Raw genomic sequence first — 22,170 nt, 5'->3', positions numbered from 1 at the left:
AGATCCCTACGGATAGCTCTGAGATATACGCTGTGATGCCAAACATGAGGTAAAGATCCCTACAGATAGGTCTGACGTATACGCTGTGACATTAAACGTAAGGCTCAGATCCCTATGGATATTTCTGACGTATATGCTGTGACGCCAAACGTAAGGCTCAGATCCCTACGGATAGGTCTGACGTATACACTGTGACGCCAAACATAAGGCTCAGATCCCTACGGATAGGTCTGATGTATTCTCTGTGACGCCAAACGTAAGGCCGAGATCCCTACGGATAGGTCTGATGTATTCTCTGTGACGCCAAACGTAAGGCCGAGATCCCTACGGATGGGTCTGACGTATACGCTGTGACATTAAACGTAAGGCTCAGATCCCTATGGATATTTCTGACGTATATGCTGTGACGCCAAACGTGAGGCTCAGATCCGAACGGATAGGTCTGACGTATACACTGTGATACCAAACGTAAGGCTCAGATCCCTACGGATAGGTCTGATGTATTCTCTGTGACGCCAAACTTAAGGCTGAGATCCCTTTGGATAGGTTTGACGTATGCGCTGTGACATCAAACATAAAGCCGAGATCCCTACGGATAGGTCTGATGTATTCTCCGTGACGCCAAACGTAAGGCCGAGATCCCTACGGATGGGTCTGACGTATACGCTGTGACGCCAAACGTAAGGCCGAGATCCCTACGGATAGCTCTGAGATATACGCTGTCAGGCGGAGATCCCTACGGATAGCTCTGAGATATACGCTGTGAGGCGGAGATCCCTACGGATAGCTCTGAGATATACGCTGTCAGGCGGAGATCCCTACGGATAGCTCTGAGATATACGCTGTCAGGCGGAGATCCCTACGGATAGCTCTGAGATATACGCTGTCAGGCGGAGATCCCTACGGATAGCTCTGAGATATACGCTGTGATGCCAAACGTGAGGCTCAGATCCCTACGGATAGGTCTGATGTATTCTCTGTGACATCAAACGTAAAGCCGAGATCTCTATGGATATTTCTGACGTATATGCTGTGACGCCAAACGTAAGGCTCAGATCCCTACAGAGAGGTCTGATGTATTCTCTGTGACGCCAAACTTAAGGCCGAGATCCCTACGGATGGGTCTGACGTATACGCTGTGACGCCAAACGTAAAGCTCAGGCACAGCGATCACCGAGCTTTGGGATCCCCTCCTCTGGAATGTATGGAGTGTGTGGGGGGTGATGATATTGGGATGGATATGATGTGTCAGTCTTACAACTGCTGAGTGCACGGACTCCCACCGCTTCTGAGGAGGAAGGAGGAGAGAGGGAAGAGACAGCTGTGCGAGAAGGTGAGAGAGACTGCCGGATGGAGCAGCTCATTCTGTAAAGTGCAACTCTGTCCTGCCGAAGCCAAGACTACGACGTCCCTGATACCGGCTGGTGAGTCTGCTCAATGATGGATCCGACTGCCCTAGCTCCCTACATCACCCACCCAATCTTACAGCACTGTTCATACTGGGCTTCCTAGTCCATGAACAGAATGCCAAAACTGCAGTGAAGACTGACATGAAATTACTATATAGAAATATAACTCAATATAACAATCCCCCTAACCCCTCAGGGCACAGCGACCATTAATGGCTGTCTATTATCCAAGAGGACGACTCAAGGATGATATTTCCAGCTCTTTACATCTATTATCACTTTTTATCAGCTTCTTTAGAACCTTACACAATGTAGTAAGCAGGGGCGTAACTATAGCCATAGCAGCCATAGTACTTGCTATGGGGCCCAGAGGCTGGGGGCCCGGTCAGGTACATCGTACATTGTACCATTTTGTGGGGAATAACCATATACTGTCTTATTTTGCTATAATGTGGGCTTTCTGATATGTGGCGGTATTATACATACCTATAATTGTTGCTACTTATGCTGCTGTTTTAATCCTCTTACACTAGGCGGTGGGGGCCCCGTCTTATTTTGATATAGAGCCCTATGTATTATAGTTATGGCCTTGGTTGTAAGATAATTATGTTACATTATATCAGCATGAAAGACGGAGAGCAATCATCAGAGCATAATATGGTATAACCTTGAAGTCATATCTGCAGTGAGATGTCTCCGCAGTGACGTGACTGAGGCGTCTCTGGGGGTCATTACTCCATTATTTAATTATTCTTTTCATTAGTGTCTCTTTTGGGCACAGTATGGCTCTATATGCACAAGCGATTAGGTGTATTGTGTGCATTATAAGCTAGCAGGATTGTAGGCTTGAAAATCCATGTCTTTGAAGTCTGAAACTATCCCCCCCCCCCCCCCAGCTCCACCACTTCTAATGGGGTAAAACAGCCCAGAAGATGTGTTTTCAAGTTAAACTTGTATTATACTCCAGAGCTGCACTCACTATTCTGATGGTGCAGTCACTGTGTACATACATTACATTACTTATCCTGTACTGATCCTGAGTTACATCCTGTATTATACTCCAGAGCTGCACTCACTATTCTGCTGGTGCAGTCACTGTGTACATACATTACTTATCCTGTACTGATCCTGAGTTACATCCTGTATTATACTCCAGAGCTGCACTCACTATTCTGCTGGTGGAGTCACTGTGTACACACATTACATTACTTATCCTGTACTGATCCTGAGTTACATCCTGTATTATACTCCAGAGCTGCACTCACTATTCTGCTGGTGCAGTCACTGTGTACATATATTACATTACTTATCCTGTACTGATCCTGAGTTACATCCTGTATTATACTCCAGAGCTGCACTCACTGTTCTGCTGGTGCAGTCACTGTGTACATACATTACTTATCCTGTACTGATCCTGAGTTACATCCTGTATTATACTCCAGAGCTGCACTCACTATTCTGCTGGTGGAGTCACTGTGTACATACATTACATTACTTATCCTGTACTGGTCCTGAGTTACATCCTGTATTATACTCCAGAGCTGCACTCACTATTCTGCTGGTGCAGTCACTGTGTACATACATTACATTACTTATCCTGTACTAATCCTGAGTTACATCCTGTATTATACTCTAGAGCTGCACTCACTATTCTGCTGGTGCAGTCACTGTGTACATACATTACTTATCCTGTACTGATTCTGAGTTACATCCTGTATTATACTCCAGAGCTGCACTCACTATTCTGCTGGTGGAGTCACTGTGTACATACATTACTTATCCTGTACTGATCCTGAGTTACATCCTGTATTATACTCCAGAGCTGCACTCACTATTCTGCTGGTGGAGTCACTGTGTACATACATTACATTACTTATCCTGTACTGATCCTGAGTTACATCCTGTATTATACTCCAGAGCTGCACTCACTATTCTGCTGGTGCAGTCACTGTGTACATACATTACTTATCCTGTACTGATCCTGAGTTACATCCTGTATTATACTCCAGAGCTGCACTCACTATTCTGCTGGTGGAGTCACTGTGTACACACATTACATTACTTATCCTGTACTGATCCTGAGTTACATCCTGTATTATACTCCAGAGCTGCACTCACTATTCTGCTGGTGCAGTCACTGTGTACATATATTACATTACTTATCCTGTACTGATCCTGAGTTACATCCTGTATTATACTCCAGAGCTGCACTCACTGTTCTGCTGGTGCAGTCACTGTGTACATACATTACTTATCCTGTACTGATCCTGAGTTACATCCTGTATTATACTCCAGAGCTGCACTCACTATTCTGCTGGTGGAGTCACTGTGTACATACATTACATTACTTATCCTGTACTGGTCCTGAGTTACATCCTGTATTATACTCCAGAGCTGCACTCACTATTCTGCTGGTGCAGTCACTGTGTACATACATTACATTACTTATCCTGTACTAATCCTGAGTTACATCCTGTATTATACTCTAGAGCTGCACTCACTATTCTGCTGGTGCAGTCACTGTGTACATACATTACTTATCCTGTACTGATTCTGAGTTACATCCTGTATTATACTCCAGAGCTGCACTCACTATTCTGCTGGTGGAGTCACTGTGTACATACATTACTTATCCTGTACTGATCCTGAGTTACATCCTGTATTATACTCCAGAGCTGCACTCACTATTCTGCTGGTGGAGTCACTGTGTACATACATTACATTACTTATCCTGTACTGATCCTGAGTTACATCCTGTATTATACTCCAGAGCTGCACTCACTATTCTGCTGGTACAGTCACTGTGTACATACATTACATTACTTATCCTGTACTGATCCTGAGTTACATCCTGTATTATACTCCAGAGCTGCACTCACTATTCTGCTGGTGCAGTCACTGTGTACTTACATTACTTATCCTGTACTGATCCTGAGTTACATCCTGTATTATACTCCAGAGCTGCACTCACTATTCTGCTGGTGCAGTCACTGTGTACATACATTACATTACTTATCCTGTACTGATCCTGAGTTACATCCTGTATTATACTCCAGAGCTGCACTCACTATTCTGCTGGTGCAGTCACTGTGTACTTACATTACTTATCCTGTACTGATCCTGAGTTACATCCTGTATTATACTCCAGAGCTGCACTCACTATTCTGCTGGTGCAGTCACTGTGTACTTACATTACTTATCCTGTACTGATCCTGAGTTACATCCTGTATTATACTCCACAGCTGCACTCACTATTCTGCTGGTGGAGTCACTGTGTACATACATTACATTACTTATCCTGTACTGATCCCGAGTTACATCCTGTATTATACTCCAGAGCTGCACTCACTATTCTGCTGGTGCAGTCACTGTGTACATACATTACATTACTTATCCTGTACTGATCCTGAGTTACATCCTGTATTATACTCCAGAGCTGCACTCACTATTCTGCTGGTGCAGTCACTGTGTACATACATTACTTATCCTGTACTGATCCTGAGTTACATCCTGTATTATACTCCAGAGCTGCACTCACTATTCTGCTGGTGGAGTCACTGTGTACACACATTACATTACTTATCCTGTACTGATCCTGAGTTACATCCTGTATTATACTCCAGAGCTGCACTCACTATTCTGCTGGTGCAGTCACTGTGTACATATATTACATTACTTATCCTGTACTGATCCTGAGTTACATCCTGTATTATACTCCAGAGCTGCACTCACTGTTCTGCTGGTGCAGTCACTGTGTACATACATTACTTATCCTGTACTGATCCTGAGTTACATCCTGTATTATACTCCAGAGCTGCACTCACTATTCTGCTGGTGGAGTCACTGTGTACATACATTACATTACTTATCCTGTACTGATCCTGAGTTACATCCTGTATTATACTCCAGAGCTGCACTCACTATTCTGCTGGTACAGTCACTGTGTACATACATTACATTACTTATCCTGTACTGATCCTGAGTTACATCCTGTATTATACTCCAGAGCTGCACTCACTATTCTGCTGGTGGAGTCACTGTGTACATACATTACATTACTTATCCTGTACTGATCCTGAGTTACATCCTGTATTATACTCCAGAGCTGCACTCACTATTCTGCTGGTGCAGTCACTGTGTACATACATTAAATTACTTATCCTGTACTGATCCTGAGTTACATCCTGTATTATACTCCAGAGCTGCACTCACTATTCTGCTGGTGCAGTCACTGTGTACTTACATTACTTATCCTGTACTGATCCTGAGTTACATCCTGTATTATACTCCAGAGCTGCACTCACTATTCTGCTGGTGCAGTCACTGTGTACATACATTACATTACTTATCCTGTACTGATCCTGAGTTACATCCTGTATTATACTCCAGAGCTGCACTCACTATTCTGCTGGTTGTTATTGGAAACAGTCAGCTTATAGATACACTCCACTAACTGTGGGGGGCTGTTCATTTTCTGACATCAGATGCCTGTACAGTGCCCGTTGTAAAGAAGTCATTTCTAAGAATGCGAATCCTTGAGCACTGCGATGCCCCATCAACCACAGCTGACGGCAGGGCAGTACTTTTTGGATGTCAGAACTGAGGACATGGCATTTCTGAGCTGTTTTATGTTTTTAACAGGTATCTTCATTAGAGGAGGACATGGATCCCGTCATATTCCTCCTGAGCTGCTGTCTCTGTATTTGTGGAGGTATTTATTGTCCAGTCTTTGGCATGTATGTTGGCCTAGTGTCCGTCTGCTAGTGTCTTGTCGCTTACAGTCCAGTCAGTGGTGTCTAGTGGTTTAGGCCTTGTCCACATTTTCGTATCAGTGACACGTCCGTGAAAAAAAAAGTACGTGTTTCATCCGTGAAGATGTCCATAAAGGATCCGCGGTTGGTCCGTGTGTCCGTTTTTACCATCCGTGTGTCATCCGTAATTCACTGACTTTGCTCAGCTGAAAATTAATTTCCAAAGATGCACCACGGATGGCATCCGTGGTGTGTCCGTGATTTTCACATATCCATAGACTTCTATGGGCGTACTTGGTCCGCATCACGGATCAAAGTAGTGCTTGTCTCCGTGATTCTGTTTACTGCCCACGGTCAGTAAAAAAAATACTGGAATGTGAGCAGACACATTTAAATCAATGGGTACGTGTGCTGTCTGTGGAAAATGCGGACAGCGCGCGTCAGTACAAAAACGGAAATGTGGAGAAGGCCTTAGTTTCTGGTCCCTGCGTAGTAATTACCACTTTCCACTGGTTGAGTGACTAAAGACTTTTTATACTGATGGACAGTCTGCCGGATCTGCCGGCGGAAGATTGTGCTTTCTGACCATGATCTGCTGCCGGCAAATAGTGATTCTGTATGGGGACGAGCAATGGCATTACCAATTGCATCTTCCCATACCATGGAGGAGATAGCTGCATGTAGTAGCAGCGGTCTCCTCCACTGACGAGCAGGTGATTGCCGGGAAGGAACACTTCCCTCCCGACAATCATCAGCCACATCATTAAATGTAATACAGCCCTTAGTCCCTATTGTCTAGTAGTTTAACGACTCACTTTCCCATTTCCATCTGATTCTTGGTGTCAAAAGGTTTATTGCCCAACAGTTTAGTGACCTAGTCCCTGGTGTCCACTGGTTTAATGCCCTAGTGTCCTGTGGTTTGGTGCTCTAGTTCCTGATGCCCAGTAGTTTAGTGTCCCAGTCCTTGGTGTCCAGTGGTCTTTCATCTCAGTTTCTGGTGTCCATTGGCTTATTGTCCCTGTCCCTATGGCTCATGATTTATATTCCTGGTGTCCAGTGGTTTGGTATCACTGTTATCCGGTGTTTTAGTGTCCATGTTGTCCAGTGGTTTACTGCCACTGGTGGTCCAATGGTTTAATGTTACGGGTGTCCAGTTGTTTAGTGTACCTGATGTCTAGTGGTTTGGTATCATAAATATTGGCTGATTTAATGTCCATGTTGTCCAGTGGTTTAATTTCTCTGGTGTCCAATAGTTTAGTGTACTTGGTGTCCAGTGTTTTAGTGTCCCTGGTGTTTAGCGGTTTAGTTTCCCTGGTGTTCACTGGCTTATTTTCTCTTGTGTACAGTGGTCTAGTATCTCTATGTCTAGTGGTTTATTGTCCCTGGTGTCCAGTGGTTTATTGTCCCTGGTGTCCAGAGGTTTAGTTTCCCTAGTGTACAGTGGTTTAGAGCCCCTAGTGTTCAACTATTTAGTATTCTCTTTATCTAGCGGCTTAGTGTCCCTGGTGTCTAGTGGATTAGTGTCCCTGGTGTCTAGTGGATTAGTGTCCCTGGTGTCTAGTGGATTAGTGTCCCTGGTGTCTAGTGGATTAGTGTCCCTGGTGTCTAGTGGATTAGTGTCCCTGGTGTCTAGTGGATTAGTGTCCCTGGTGTCTAGTGGATTAGTATCCCTGGTGTCTAGTGGATTAGTGTCCCTGGTGTCTAGTGGATTAGTGTCCCTGGTGTGCGATGGTTTCATTTTCCTGATGTTCACTACCTTATTTTCCCTGGTATCCAGTGGTTTAGTGTACTTGGAATCCAGTGGCTTGGTGTCCCTGGTGTTTACTGGCTTATCTTCTCTGGTGTTCAGTGGTGTATTGTCCCTGGTGTACAGTGGTATAGTATTCCTGTGTCTTGTGGTTTATTTTACCTGGTGTCCTGTGGTTTAGTGTCCCTGTTCCATTAATTTAGTTTCTCTGGTGTTCACTGACTTATTTTCCCTGGTGTTCAGTGGTTTAGTTTTCCTATGTTCAGTGGTTTATTGTCCCTGGTGTACAGTGGTTTAGTGTCCCTGTGTCTAGTGGTTTTGTGTCCCTTGTGCCCAGTGGTTTAGTGTCCCTGTGTCTAGTGGTTTTGTGTCCCTGGTGCCCAGTGGTTTAGTATTACCTGTATTCCCTGGTCCATACGTAGACAGGAAGTTTTATGTAACAGACGTTTCTAACCTCACCACGTGGCCTCACAGTTCATGGTGATGTAGACTTGGATTGTATTCATGTACAGATTAATGTCATAACTACAATATAATTCGAAAATATAGGAAAATGCAGCTCAAGAAATGGCGGAAAAAATTCGTAGCTTTATTGCGGCATAAAATCTTCGACAGAAACAGGAATGTTCGGTTACGCGTTTCAGACCACTAACAAATATCGGTCCTTCCTCATGACTTATGGAACTGATAATGGGATCGCACCATATGAGCAGCTCACACAGCTGGCCATGCAATCAATCCATCACATGATCGCGAGGAGCTGCACACGCGGTGCCATCACGTATGTCCAATCAGTAAACATACATAGAGAAAATGAAAATCACATGTGCTGACCAAAACATCTACATAAATGTGTAGTTGGTGCATATATAAAAGAACAATGACAAAGCAAACAATATAATAATAATAATGAAACATCTGAACACAAAAGGGAGAAAAAGAAAACTCCCCGAATAGTGTAGAATTAGTAGAAACGTTGCGGTTTTCGTAGTGTGGGATATCTGAGATATGCTTGCGTATGCGAGTTTCTATTTCATTCGTAGGACACCCCACATATTGCAACTGACAAAGTTCGCACGTTATCAGATAAACCGCAAACTTTGTGTTGCAGTTAAGATAGGACTGTACGGTAAATTCCTTATTGTTAGCAGTAGATTTCAACTTTTTTGTGGCTCTGGTATGATTGCAACAAATGCATTTGGCATGACCGCATTTATAGCTGCCCTTGTTGCTGAGCCAGGTTGGTCTCTGCAAAATCTTGTGTCACAAAAGGAGTGAAATCGCCTTTGCATTTTTGTATGGTATTTGCCTGAGGCAATGATTTTACTTTCGGAAACACAAGGGGAGCTCTGTCCATGGCTGAAACAGGTTTTTGAGAATAGGCTCTACCAGTTAGCCTATCTGTGATGTTCCCAGTGTCACGGATGGTGTACAGGAAACAAGACAATACCATATAAACAATGTCTTTCTGGATCCACAACTAAGGAACAAAGGGAGACCCCTGCAATAGACCTGTCGCTCTCCCTCACTGCTCAGCCTATGCGAACACCCCAAAGGTGGATGGCCGCATATCCACGTTCCTCGGCTATCTATTACCTGAAGACCCTACAATAGTGAAGGGACACGACCACCGGCTCCCTACACTGACACGGAGGGAGTCAGGGTCACCTGGATCCAGAAAAGACAAAATCATAAATACATAAACAGCACTTATCTTGCAGACGACTGAGGACTGAGGACCGGGAACCGGGAACTGGGAACAGCATGCACACACACTCCAGGAAGTTGTATCAGCCGCACACTACTGCATTATGGGGAGGAACTTAAAGGGTAGCAATCAGTCCAACTGCATGACAGCTGAGATAGACTAACGAGATGAGAAACTAAACCAAAACAAAGAAATTCAAGGAGGAGGATCTGAGAAGCTCCTGTGAGCGCTTCTCAGCTGTCTGGCTGTGACACCCAGCTTCTTGTGAGAATAAATGGATATTCGAACAGTTGCGTCGAGCTCGAATAAGTTCACCTTTAGGAATACTCCGAATTGTGTGGGGTGGATGACACGAATTGGCATGCAGTATCGTGTTACCTGCTAGTTCCTCTCTGTATGTAGTGGTGATAACCTCGCATGTGGTGCAGTCCCCCTCCAAGCACAAATCCAGAAAGCATCTGCTATTGCAGTAGGCAGCCCTGCAGGGTATTGCGATAGTGAGGTCACGGTTATTAGGCAAACGAGGGTTGCTCTGGGTTACTCACAGTTTATAGGGAGACCCTGGGCAGGCGTACAGCAGTGATGGAGAGGCTGGCACAGAAGTCCTCTGGGGCACTCTCAATGTATAGGGACCAGGCCGGTGGTAGTTGAGGTGCCCTGGGTGTTGCAGGTTTAATGTGCTGGTGGCAAGATCCCTTTAAGTTTGTGACGCCAGTGCCGGTAACGGTGGCACACCGATTTGTAAAAGGAATAATTGAGGAACACAGTTTGTAGTGAACCAAAACTTTCTTTACTGGAACGGTTAACTATTTACAGTTCTTTTAGGTTCAGTTCCTTATGACAGAAGCAGTCTTAAGCAGGCTTATACAATGATGGCAGGCACAATGTTCTTGCAAGATACTCAGAGGGTTAAATACACTCACAGATCAGGCTGCACCTTTTCCTCAGAAATCCTGTGCACTATTCCTCAGAATCCTGTCTGTCTTAATCCCAAGGCCCGTATGCCCTATTGGTGGCTTTATCCTTGGTAAAGAAACTTCCTCGGGTATATATCTCCTTGCATTGAATAGACTCTTCTGCCCTTCAGCTCTCTTGTTTGGCTGGAAACACTTCTGCTCTGTACTGTACTTTGTGGGAACTGCAGGTTTCTCAGGAGGTAACTCTTCCCCTGGGGACAACTAGAAGCCTGGGCTATCTAGCTGCATGTCAGAGCCTGCACCTCAGCTCCTCTCTGGCTAAAGTGTCTTCTTGCTTCTCACTCTACATACAGCCCTCTCCCTGGTCTGGACCTAACTATTTATATTAGGGGTTCCCTAGCTCCCTCTACTGTCTAGGAGGAAGTACTAAACCCTAACAGGCCTGATACACAGATAAACAGGGAAAATATGCACATAAAAGCATAGCAATACACATTAAAATGTGAGGTAAAATACAATGCCACTGTTCCACAGGAGGTGGAGAATAAAGTGGCCCAATTGACCCTTGTGTAGTGCCTACATTTACCTAGTGGGACACTACACTATGATGTTGGAGACTAAAAGAAATAGACTCCACATATGAGTTGATATAGTCGAGGAACAGTGGTATGGCCGCCACATCACCGGACCATACAAGAAGCAGGTCATCGATGTAGCGAACATACCTCTGCACCAGACCACTAAATGGGTGGGTGTTGATGAGGAGAAAACACCCCTCCCACCATGCCATAAAAATATTGGCTATGGAGGGAGAGAATTTGGCCCCCATCGACACCCCCGAAACTTGAAGATAGAAGATAGAATTGAACATGAAAAAATTGTGCTAGAGAAGGAACTCCACCACTATCCCCATATATTCTTGGAGCCCATCCGAATAATCACTATCATTATTAAGGAACCAGCGAAGAGAAACCAAAGCTAAGTTGTGTGGGATGCTGGTGTATAAAGCAGTGACATCTGCTGTGATCCAGGTAAACTCAGACCTCCATTTAAACTCCGAGAATGCCTGCAACACAGACCTAGTATCCCTAAGGAAACCTGGGATATGCGAAATAAGCGGTTGCAGCAGGGAATCGATCCACTCCGCACACGATTCTGCATGCAGGTGACACCTCCAATCTGGTGGTTCAAGGAATCGAGAGAGTTTTCCTTCCCACCAGAGGGGGCGACCATAGGAGGAAACTTTTAAATCGAGAGGCATACAGGATTTTTCAGCTGGGTTCAAGACGGCCTCGAGGTCTTAATAAAAGACATGATTTAATTCTACACTATTCGGGGAGTTTTCTTTTTCTCCCTTTTGTGTTCAGATGTTTCATTATTATTATATTGTTTGCTTTGCCATTGTTCTTTTATATATGCACCAACTACACATTTATGTAGATGTTTTGGTCAGCACATGTGATTTTTATTTTCTCTATGTATGTTTACTGATTGGACATACGTGATGGCACCGCGTGTGCAGCTCCTCGCGATCATGTGATGGATTGATTGCATGGCCAGCTGTGTGAGCTGCTCATATGGTGCGATCCCATTATCAGTTCCATAAGTCATGAGGAAGGACCGATATTTGTTAGTGGTCTGAAACGCGTAACCGAACATTCCTGTTTCTTTCGAAGATTTTATGCCGCAATAAAGCTACAAATTTTTTCCGCCATTTCTTGAGCTGGATTTTCCTATATTTTCGAATTTACCATTACGCATCCGGGTGCGTCATCCGTGCTCGACTGGTGAAGGGGAAGGTGAGAGCTGCTGCTGTGTGCTTAATGTAACTACAATACAATGTACTGAATATCCAGCTTCTCCCCCTAGGCGCGGCTGGAATGCAGCAGGTGTTCCGTGTCCAGCCGGATAATGTCACCACGGTGCAGGGGTCGGTACAGGTGCTGGTCTGTGAGGTCGAGCATGCGTCGGGCGCAGTGCAATGGGTCAAGGATGGGCTCCTGCTGGGGCCTGATAGGAGAATACCAGGATTCCCTCGTTACAGCATGAGTGGAGACCCCCAGAAAGGTAAGACTGCCAGTAGGATGAGAGCACCCTCCTGCAAGAAAGTATCCAAAATACAAGATAGTATTCAGAGAGTGCTGATGTCATACCTGTAAATGATAACATAGAAGCATAGTGGTGATGTCATACCTGTAAATTATAACAGAAACATAGTGGTGATGTCATACCTATTAATAATAACATAGAAAGATAGTGGTGATCTCATACCTGTAAATGATAATAGAAACATAGTGGTGATGTCATACCTGTAAATGATAGCATAGAAGCATAGTGGTGATGTCATACCTGTAAATGATAATAGAAACATAGTGGTGATGTCATACCTGTAAATGATAGCATAGAAGCATAGTGGTGATGTCATACCTGTAAATAACACAGAAACATAGTGGTGATGTCATACCTGTAAATGATAACATAGAAGCATAGTGGTGATGTCATACCTATAAATAATAACACATATACATAGTGGTGATGTCATACCTGTAAATGATAACATAGAAACATAGCGGTGATGTCACACCTGTAAATGATGACATAGACGCATAGTGGTGATGTCATACCTGTAAATTATAACATAGAAAGATAGTTGTGATGTCATACCTATTAATAATAACATAGAAAGATAGTGGTGATGTCATATCTGTAAATGATAACAGAAACATAGTGGTGATGTCACACCTGTAAATGATGACATAGAAGCATAGTGGTGATGTCATACTTTTAAATGATAACATAAAAACATAGTAGTGATGTCATACCTGTAAATTATAACATAGACGCATAATGGTGATGTCACACCTATTAATAATAACATAGAAAGATAGTGGTGATGTCATACTGTACCTGTAAATGATAAAAGAAAAGTATATAGGGGGAGCTCCCTGGTGTAAGATAAGGGTAATAGTACCTTACCAGATAATTACCAGAAACACTAGATGAAGGCAAAATCATTCCCACGTGGGAGGGATCCCAGGCGACTGCGCTTCTCTGCCGGACGGCCTATCAGGACGCCGGAATAACCATGTGGAGGACAAGTTTGCTCAAAGAGCAAGAAGAAAATAAAGTGTGCTGTACTAAGATATTCTACTAAGAGATATTTATTAACATTAAAAAAACAATAAAATAAGGACAAAGCTTCATGTTTCGTCGATAGCCCGTCACCTTTACCCCTAAAAAATAATAAAATACTACCGTCACCGAAACGCATAGCTTTGTCCTTATTTTATTGTTTTTTAATGTTAATAAATATCTCTTAGTAGAATATCTTGTACAGCACACTTTATTTTCTTCTTGCTCTTTGAGCAAACTTGTCCTCCATATCTGTAAATGATAACATAGAAATATAGTGGTGATGTCATACCTGTAAATTATAACAGAGAAACATAGTGATGATGTCATACCTATAAATAATAACGGAGAAACATAGTGATGATGTCACACCTATAAATAATAACACATAAACATAGTGGTGATGTCATACCTATAAATATTAACAGAGAAACATAGTGGTGATGTTATACAGTCAGGTCCATAAATATTGGGACATCGACACAATTCTAACATTTTTGGCTCTATCCACCACCACAATGGATTTGAAATGAAACAAACAAGATGTGCTTTACCTGCAGACTGTCAGCTTTAATTTGAGGGTATTTACATCCAAATCAGGTGAACGGTGCAGGAATTACAACAGGTTGCATATGTGCCTCCCACTTGTTAAGGAACCAAAAGTAATGGGACAATTGGCTTCTCAGCTGTTCCATGGCCGGGTGTGTGTTATTCCCTCATTATCCCAATTACAATGAGCAGATAAAAAGACCAGAGTTCATTTCCAGTCTGCTGTTTGCATTTGGAATCTGTTGCTGTCAACTCTCAAGATGAGATCCAAAGAGCTGTCACTATCAGTGAAGCAAGCCATCATTAGGCTGAAAAAACAAAACATACCCATCAGAGAGATAGCAAAAACATTAGGCGTGGCCAAAACAACTGTTTGGAACATTCTTAAAAAGAAGGAACGCACCGGTGAGCTCAGCAACACCAAAAGACCCGGAAGACCACGGAAAACAACTGTGGTGGATGACCGAAGAATTCTTTCCCTGGTGAAGAAAACACCCTTCACAACAGTTGGCCAGATCAAGAACACTGTCCAGGAGGTAGGTGTATGTGTGTCAAAGTCAACAATCAAGAGAAGACTTCACCAGAGTGAATACAGAGGGTTCACCCAGGGCCGGGCCGACACAGAGGCTGGGGAGGCTCCAGCCACAGGGCGCAGGCCAGCTCCCCAGCCTCTGGGCGGCAGGCAGGCCACTGACCACGTCGCTGCTGCTGCCGCGCCTGCCGGGCTGCCGGCCGCGCTGGAGGACGGAGGGAGTAGTGAGCACTTGGCACTGACTTACGTGCTCCCTCCCCGCTCCGCCTCCTGGCTCGGCCGCTCCGCTGCTCTGGTCTCTGCTCAGTCACTTGCCTAACTGGCTGCGTACAGCGCGCACTTTGACCTGAGGCGTTGTACGCAGTCTGGTCACATGTGCGCCCTCTGGAGACCAGGAGCAGCGCGGGCAGTAGCAGGCAGCAGCACAGCGCTGTGTCATGACCCAGCCCAGGCCCCAGCAGGGATAGAGCGTGAGAGTCTGCCCTGAAGTGAAGTAAGATAGTTCTTAAATAAAGATAATATTCTTTTCCGTCTGATCTGAGGTCTGATGGGGTTCTGGATGGGGTAAAATTACAAGGAACGCCCCGGGGGGGCTGGGTGTTGGGGTGGATGTCTGATTAATAACAAACATACATATCTAAATGGCGTATGGGGGGGCTTGACTTGAGCTGATCAGTGATCATCAGAGCATTAGAGCTGCAAGAATAAATAACATCTAAATGTCTGGTGGGGTAGATGGGGGGAGGGGGGGTCGAGGGCTGGTGGGGGGAGGGAGGGTTAGATGATCTAACCTAGCCCCCCTTCCCCCATCAGCCCTCGACCCTCCCCCATCTACCCAACCAGACATTTAGATGTTATTTATTCCTGCAGCTCTAATGCTCTGATCAGTAGATGACTCAAGTCAAGCCCTCAACCCCCCCCAGCCATTTAGATATGTATGTTATCAATCATCATCCCCCACCCCCCACCACTGCCTTCCTTGTAAATTGCTGGCCTCCAATATCCATTGTGAATCACAATCCATAACAGTGTCATCCACAGATCCCCCCATAACAGTGTCATCCACAGATCCCCCCATAACACTGTCATCCACAGATCCCCCCATAACACTGTCATCCGCAGATCCCCCCATAACAGTGTCCTCCACAGATCCCCCATAACAGTGTCATCCACAGATCCCCCATAAGAGTGCCATCCACAGATTCCCCCATAACAGTGTTATCCACAGATCCCCCCATAACAGTGTGTCATCCACAGGTCCCCCATAAGTGTGTCATCCACAGATCCCCCATAACAGTGTGTGTCATCCACAGATCCCCCATAATAGTGTGTGTCATCCACAGATCCCCCATAACAGTGTCATCCACAGATCTACCATAACAGTGTCATCCACAGATCCCCCATAACAGTGTCATCCACAGATCCCCCATAACAGTGTCATCCACAGATCCCCCATAACAGTGTCATCCACAGATCCCCCCCATAACAGTGTCATCCACAGATCCCCCATAACAGTGTCATCCACAGATCCCCCCCATAACAGTGTTATCCACAGATCCCCCATAACAGTGTTATCCACAGATCCCCCCATAACAGTGTGTCATCTACAGGTCCCCCATAAATGTGTCATCCACAGATCCCCCATAACAGTGTGTGTCATCCACAGATCCCCCATAATAGTGTCACCCACAGATCCCCCATAATAGTGTCATCCACAGATCCCCATAACAGTGTCCTCCACAGATCCCCCATAACAGTGTCTGCCTCAAATCCCCCATAACAGTGTCCGCCTCAGATCCCCCATAACACTGTCATCCACAGATCCCCCATAACAGTGTCCTCCACAGATCCCCCCATAAGAGTGTCATCCACAGATTCCCCCATAACAGTGTTATCCACAGATGCCCCCATAACAGTGTGTCATCCACAGATTCCCTCATAACAGTGTGTCATCCACAGGTCCCCCATAAGTGTGTCATCCACAGATCCCCCATAAGTGTGTCATCCACAGATCCCCCATAACAGTGTGTGTCATCCACAGATCCCCCCATAACAGTGTCATCCACAGATACCCCATAACATTGTCATCCACAGATCCCCCCATAACAGTGTGTCATCCACAGATTCCCTCATAACAGTGTGTCATCCACAGGTCCCCCATAAGTGTGTCATCCACAGATCCTCCATAACAGTGTTCTCCACAGATCCCCCATAACAGTGTCACCCACAGATCCCCCATAACAGTGTCACCCACAGATCCCCCATAACAGTGTCACCCACAGATCCCCCATAACAGTGTCATCCACAGATCCCCCATAACAGTGTCATCCACAGATCCCCCATAACAGTGTCATCCACAGATCCCCCATAACAGTGTGTCATCCACAGATTCCCTCATAACAGTGTGTCATCCACAGGTCCCCCATAAGTGTGTCATCCACAGATCCCCCATAAGTGTGTCATCCACAGATCCCCCATAACAGTGTGTGTCATCCACAGATCCCCCCATAACAGTGTCATCCACAGATACCCCATAACATTGTCATCCACAGATCCCCCCATAACAGTGTGTCATCCACAGATTCCCTCATAACAGTGTGTCATCCACAGGTCCCCCATAAGTGTGTCATCCACAGATCCCCCATAACAGTGTTCTCCACAGATCCCCCATAACAGTGTCACCCACAGATCCCCCATAACAGTGTCACCCACAGATCCCCCATAACAGTGTCACCCACAGATCCCCCATAACAGTGTCATCCACAGATCCCCCATAACAGTGTCATCCACAGATCCCCCATAACAGTGTCATCCACAGATCCCCCATAACAGTGTCTCATTCACAGACCCCCCATTGAATGAAGGCAAGAAAAATTGCACTGTAATTTACACCCGTATCTGTTTTGCACTTGGAATTTTTCTCTCACTCCAAATAAATGACCACAAAACTATACAGTTTTTGATGCAAAACTTGCTAGTTTTTATTCTGTCGTTGACAGGATTATGTTTATTTATATTAAGATTATGTGGTTATTGTCTTATATGACTTGTTTTTGCACTTTATTTCTATCTTTATATGGATCTAAAGAGGTTGTGCATTTGTTTACAGCTATAGTTAATTGGTACATTAAACTGTGCATATTTATGTGTGATTACAACAGTAATTATTTAGTAAAGTCTCCACAAGTTGGGGGGGGGGGGGGGGGGGGGAAGCACTTGGGCAGCTCAGCCTCTGTTGGTGGTGGACCTTGTCCCCGTCCTGGGTTCACCACAAGATGTAAACCATTGGTGAGCCTCAAAAACAGGAAGGCCAGATTAGAAATGCTAAACGACATCTAAAAAAGCCTTCACAGTTCTGGAACAACATCCTATGGACAGATGAGACCAAGATCAACTGTGATGGGAAGAGAAGAGTATGGAGAAGGAAAGGAACTGCTCATGATCCTAAGCATACCACCTCATCAGTGAAGCATGGTGGTGGTAGTGTCATGGCGTGGGCATGTATGGCTGCCAATGGAACTGGTTCTTTTGTATTTATTGATGATGTGACTGCTGACAAAAGCAGCAGGATGAATTCTGAAGTGTTTCGGGCAATATTATCTGCTCACATTCAGCCAAATGCTTCAGAACTCATTGGACGGCGCTGCACAGTGCAGATGGACAATAACCCAAAGCATACTGCAAAAGCAACCAAAGAGTTTTTAAGGGAAAGAAGTGGAATGTTATGCAATGGCCAAGTCAATCACCGGACCTGAATCCGATTGAGCATGCATTTCACTTGCTGAAGAGAAAACTGAAGGGAAAATGCCCCAAGAACAAGCAGGAACTGAAGACAGTTGCAGTAGAGGCCTGGCAGAGCATCACCAGGGATGAAACCCAGCGTCTGGTGATGTCTATGCGTCCCAGACTTCAGGCTGTGATTGACTGCAAAGGATTTGCAACCAAGTATTAAAAAGGGAAAGTTTGATTTATGATTATTATTCTGTCCCATTACTTTTGGTTCCTTAACAAGTGGGAGGCACATATGCAAACTGTTGTAATTCCTGCACCGTTCACCTGATTTGGATGTAAATACCCTCAAATTAAAGCGGACAGTCTGCAGGTAAAGCACATCTTGTTTGTTTCATTTCAAATCCATTGTGGTGGTGTATAGAGCCAAAAATGTTAGAATTGTGTCCATGTCCCAATATTTATGGACCTGACTGTACCTATAAATAATAACACATAAACATAGTGGTGATGTCATACCTATAAATAATAACATAAACATAGTGGTGATGTCACACCTGTAAATGGTAACACAGAAGCATAGTGGTGATGTCAAAGGAAACATTTTCTACAATATAGGATGATCAGTGAGGAGCTCATGGGAATTAAAGGGCTATTCTGCATTAACCCCCATTGTGCCTGCTCCACTTTTCTGTTGTGAGTTGGGAAACAGACAATGCCAACATGGAGGCCGCTGTTATTAAATCCACAAGCTCGAGGGAACACTGTTGGCAATGGCCTTGTCCACCAAAAGCCTCCATTAGGGGGAAGCAAACTGACTTACCATGTTTATCATGGAGAAAACAGAAAAGGCAGGGGTGACTTCACATTTTGTGCCTATTCTTCATCCATGTCTGTGGAGTTGATGACCATGGCACGGAGGGTGCAATAAAGGTGCAATACCCCTTTAAATTTAAAAGGGTCTAATATACAAGAAGCACCTCAGTGCCTGCGGTAATATAATGTGCAGTTTAGTATCCATTATCAGTCTTATAATTAGTACGCAGCCATAGGAAACAGGTCATATGACAAGTGCTGTTATGACATGCTAATAATTAATACCGCCATCCTGTGTGTGTGTATCCAGGAGACTCGCTGTGCTGTGCCGCACATAATTATTATTTTTCTTTAATTGGATCCTATGTTCATTAACCTCCCAGGGGAGTACAATCTACGCATCGAGCGATGTGAGCTGTCAGATGACGCACATTACCACTGCCAAGTGGGGAGGTCGGAGGTCAGCATGGCGATCATGTCATATGCAGCAATACTGACCGTACTAAGTAGGTGTATATATTCCATATCATATATGTATGTTTTGTATCATGTCTGACTCTCCTGGTTACATTGTGTGTTCCATATCATATCTGTCTCTATGTTCCACATGATATAGATCTCCCTCCTGGTTACATCGTATGTATTATGTCAGACACTGCATAACGAACATCTTCAGACCCTTTCATTTTTTTCACATTTTGTTATGTTGTTCCTTATGATAAACTTAAAAAATATATAAAAATCAAGTTTCCTCCCATCAGTCTCCACTCATCCAATTTTTGAAAGGAAAAAACGAAAATTTTGCATCAACATTAGTGTTGATTGAGCACCAAAGTGCTCGGGTGCTCGAGTAGAACACCTCGGGATGCTCAATGCACAATGGAAGTCAATAGGAGAACCCGAGAATTAATCCAGGCGCCCCCTGCTCTGAAGAGGGGAGGGCGTCTGGTTCACAGGAAAAGGTCAGAAATTGATGGAAACACCACTGAAATGGTTCGGGAACACCATGGGGAGGATGTCTGGATGCATCTTGGACTCTCAGGTCGCTGCTGGGAACGATGCTGTCCGAGTAGTACGCCACTTTTACAGACTGACAATAATACACACAAAACCGAAGGTAAAATCGATTTTAGAGGAAAAATTGTTAGGAAACATTCTTTCCTGTAGATTTACTTGTATATAAAGTGCAAGTGCTGCCACAAATTACAAGGAAGAGGCATCCGATACAACCTGTATATCACATAAAGGAGGGCCTCATTCTCATTGTGGTACAATAGTTCAGGTAGTGGGACTCCTTCACTCATAAAGCCTATGCACTAAGGGAAAGGGCTGCCAAAAATTACAAGGAACCGGCGCTCCAATACACCCTTTATTACACATAGAAGTCAGGGGCAATCCAGGCCTTGTTCATTTTGATAAGAGTCAACCTGTCAGCATTTTCAGTTGACAGGCGGATACGCTTATCTGTTATTATGCCCCCAGCAGCACTAAATATCCGCTCTGACAAAACGCTGGCGGCAGGGCGGGCCAGCACCTCCAAGGCGTAGAGCGCCAGTTCGTGCCACGTGTGTCCAGCTTGGACACCCAATAGTTGTAAGGCACAGAGGGATCATTGAGGACGCTGACACGGTCTGCTACGTACTCCTTCACTGATGGGGATAGTAGTTCATGTACTCACGGTTAGCAGAGCCTCCCTGGGCCGGCGGTGCAGTGGATGGGAAGACAGCACTGAATCCTCCAGGGCACTCTCGATTGCAGGAAACACCAGCCAGATGGAAGTTGAGGGGCCCTTGATGGTTAAGGTGTTTAAGGTGCTTTGGCGGCTGGGCCCCTGTGTTCGTGATGCCAGCACCGTAAGATGCAAATGTTGAGTGTAGTAGTAGTAATGAAGAGTCAGTTGTTGTAAAACAGTTGAACATTTACTTGAATCAATAGTCTCAAGGCAGATGTTACAGTCCATCAATGAAGTGCATTCATATGGCACCAGTAATGATTCAGATGTTAAGGTAATTAAAACCCTTATATCAGGTTTAGGCAATTGTCAATGGAGGGATTGTCTAATGCTGTTACTTGACAGGCAAAGACTGAGTATATTTACTTTAAAGGGTTTCTGTCACCCCGCAAAACTCTTTTTTTTTTTTGGATAGTTAGATTCCTCATAGTGCGATATAGGAGAATATAATCGTCTTACTTACTTTCATGCGGCCGATTCTTTATAAAACGAACTTTTATAATATGTTAATGAGGGCTCTACCAGCAAGTAGGGCGTCTACTTGCTGGTAGCTGCTGCAGAAATCCGCCCCCTCGCCGTGTTGATTGACAGGGCCAGCCGTGATCTCCTCCTCCGGCCGGCCCTGTCAGTAATTCAAAAATCACGCGCCTCGCGTCATTCGGCGCAGGCGCTCTGAGATGAGGAGGCTCGTATCCTCAGCACTCCCTCAGTGCGCCTGCGCCGATGACATCACCGAAAGAGAAGACGTCATCGGCGCAGGCGCACTGAGGGAGTGCTGAGGATACGAGCCTCCTCATCTCAGAGCGCCTGCGCCGAATGACGCGAGGCGCGCGATTTTTGAATTACTGACAGGGCCGGCCGGAGGAGGAGATCACGGCTGGCCCTGTCAATCAACACGGCGAGGGGGCGGATTTCTGCAGCAGCTACCAGCAAGTAGACGCCCTACTTGCTGGTAGAGCCCTCATTAACATATTATAAAAGTTCGTTTTATAAAGAATCGGCCGCATGAAAGTAAGTAATACCATTATATTCTGCTATATCGCACTATGAGCAATCTAACTATCCAAAAAAAAAAAAAGAGTTTTGCAGGGTGACAGAAACCCTTTAAAGTAAATATACTCAGTCTTTGCCTGTCAAGTAACAGCATT

General features: G+C 44.8%; 1 protein-coding gene across 2 annotated transcripts in view; it reads left to right on the top strand.

The window, feature by feature from the left end:
- Positions 1–1,325: 1,325 nt before the first annotated feature.
- Positions 1,326–22,170, top strand: part of NPHS1 (NPHS1 adhesion molecule, nephrin) — a 56,564-nt gene continuing 35,719 nt past the window's right edge. For both annotated transcript variants that reach the window (XM_040422198.1, XM_040422196.1), the window contains exons 1-4: positions 1,326–1,424; positions 6,051–6,120; positions 12,402–12,599; positions 19,674–19,796. In XM_040422198.1, the coding sequence (XP_040278132.1) occupies positions 6,072–6,120; positions 12,402–12,599; positions 19,674–19,796 (370 nt within the window). In that variant the 5' untranslated portion in view covers positions 1,326–1,424; positions 6,051–6,071. The remainder of the gene's footprint in view (positions 1,425–6,050; positions 6,121–12,401; positions 12,600–19,673; positions 19,797–22,170) is intronic.

Source organism: Bufo bufo, chromosome 1 (genome assembly GCF_905171765.1).
Source record: "Bufo bufo chromosome 1, aBufBuf1.1, whole genome shotgun sequence".
Lineage (NCBI taxonomy): Eukaryota > Metazoa > Chordata > Amphibia > Anura > Bufonidae > Bufo > Bufo bufo.
This window is presented reverse-complemented; position numbering and strand designations above follow the sequence as displayed.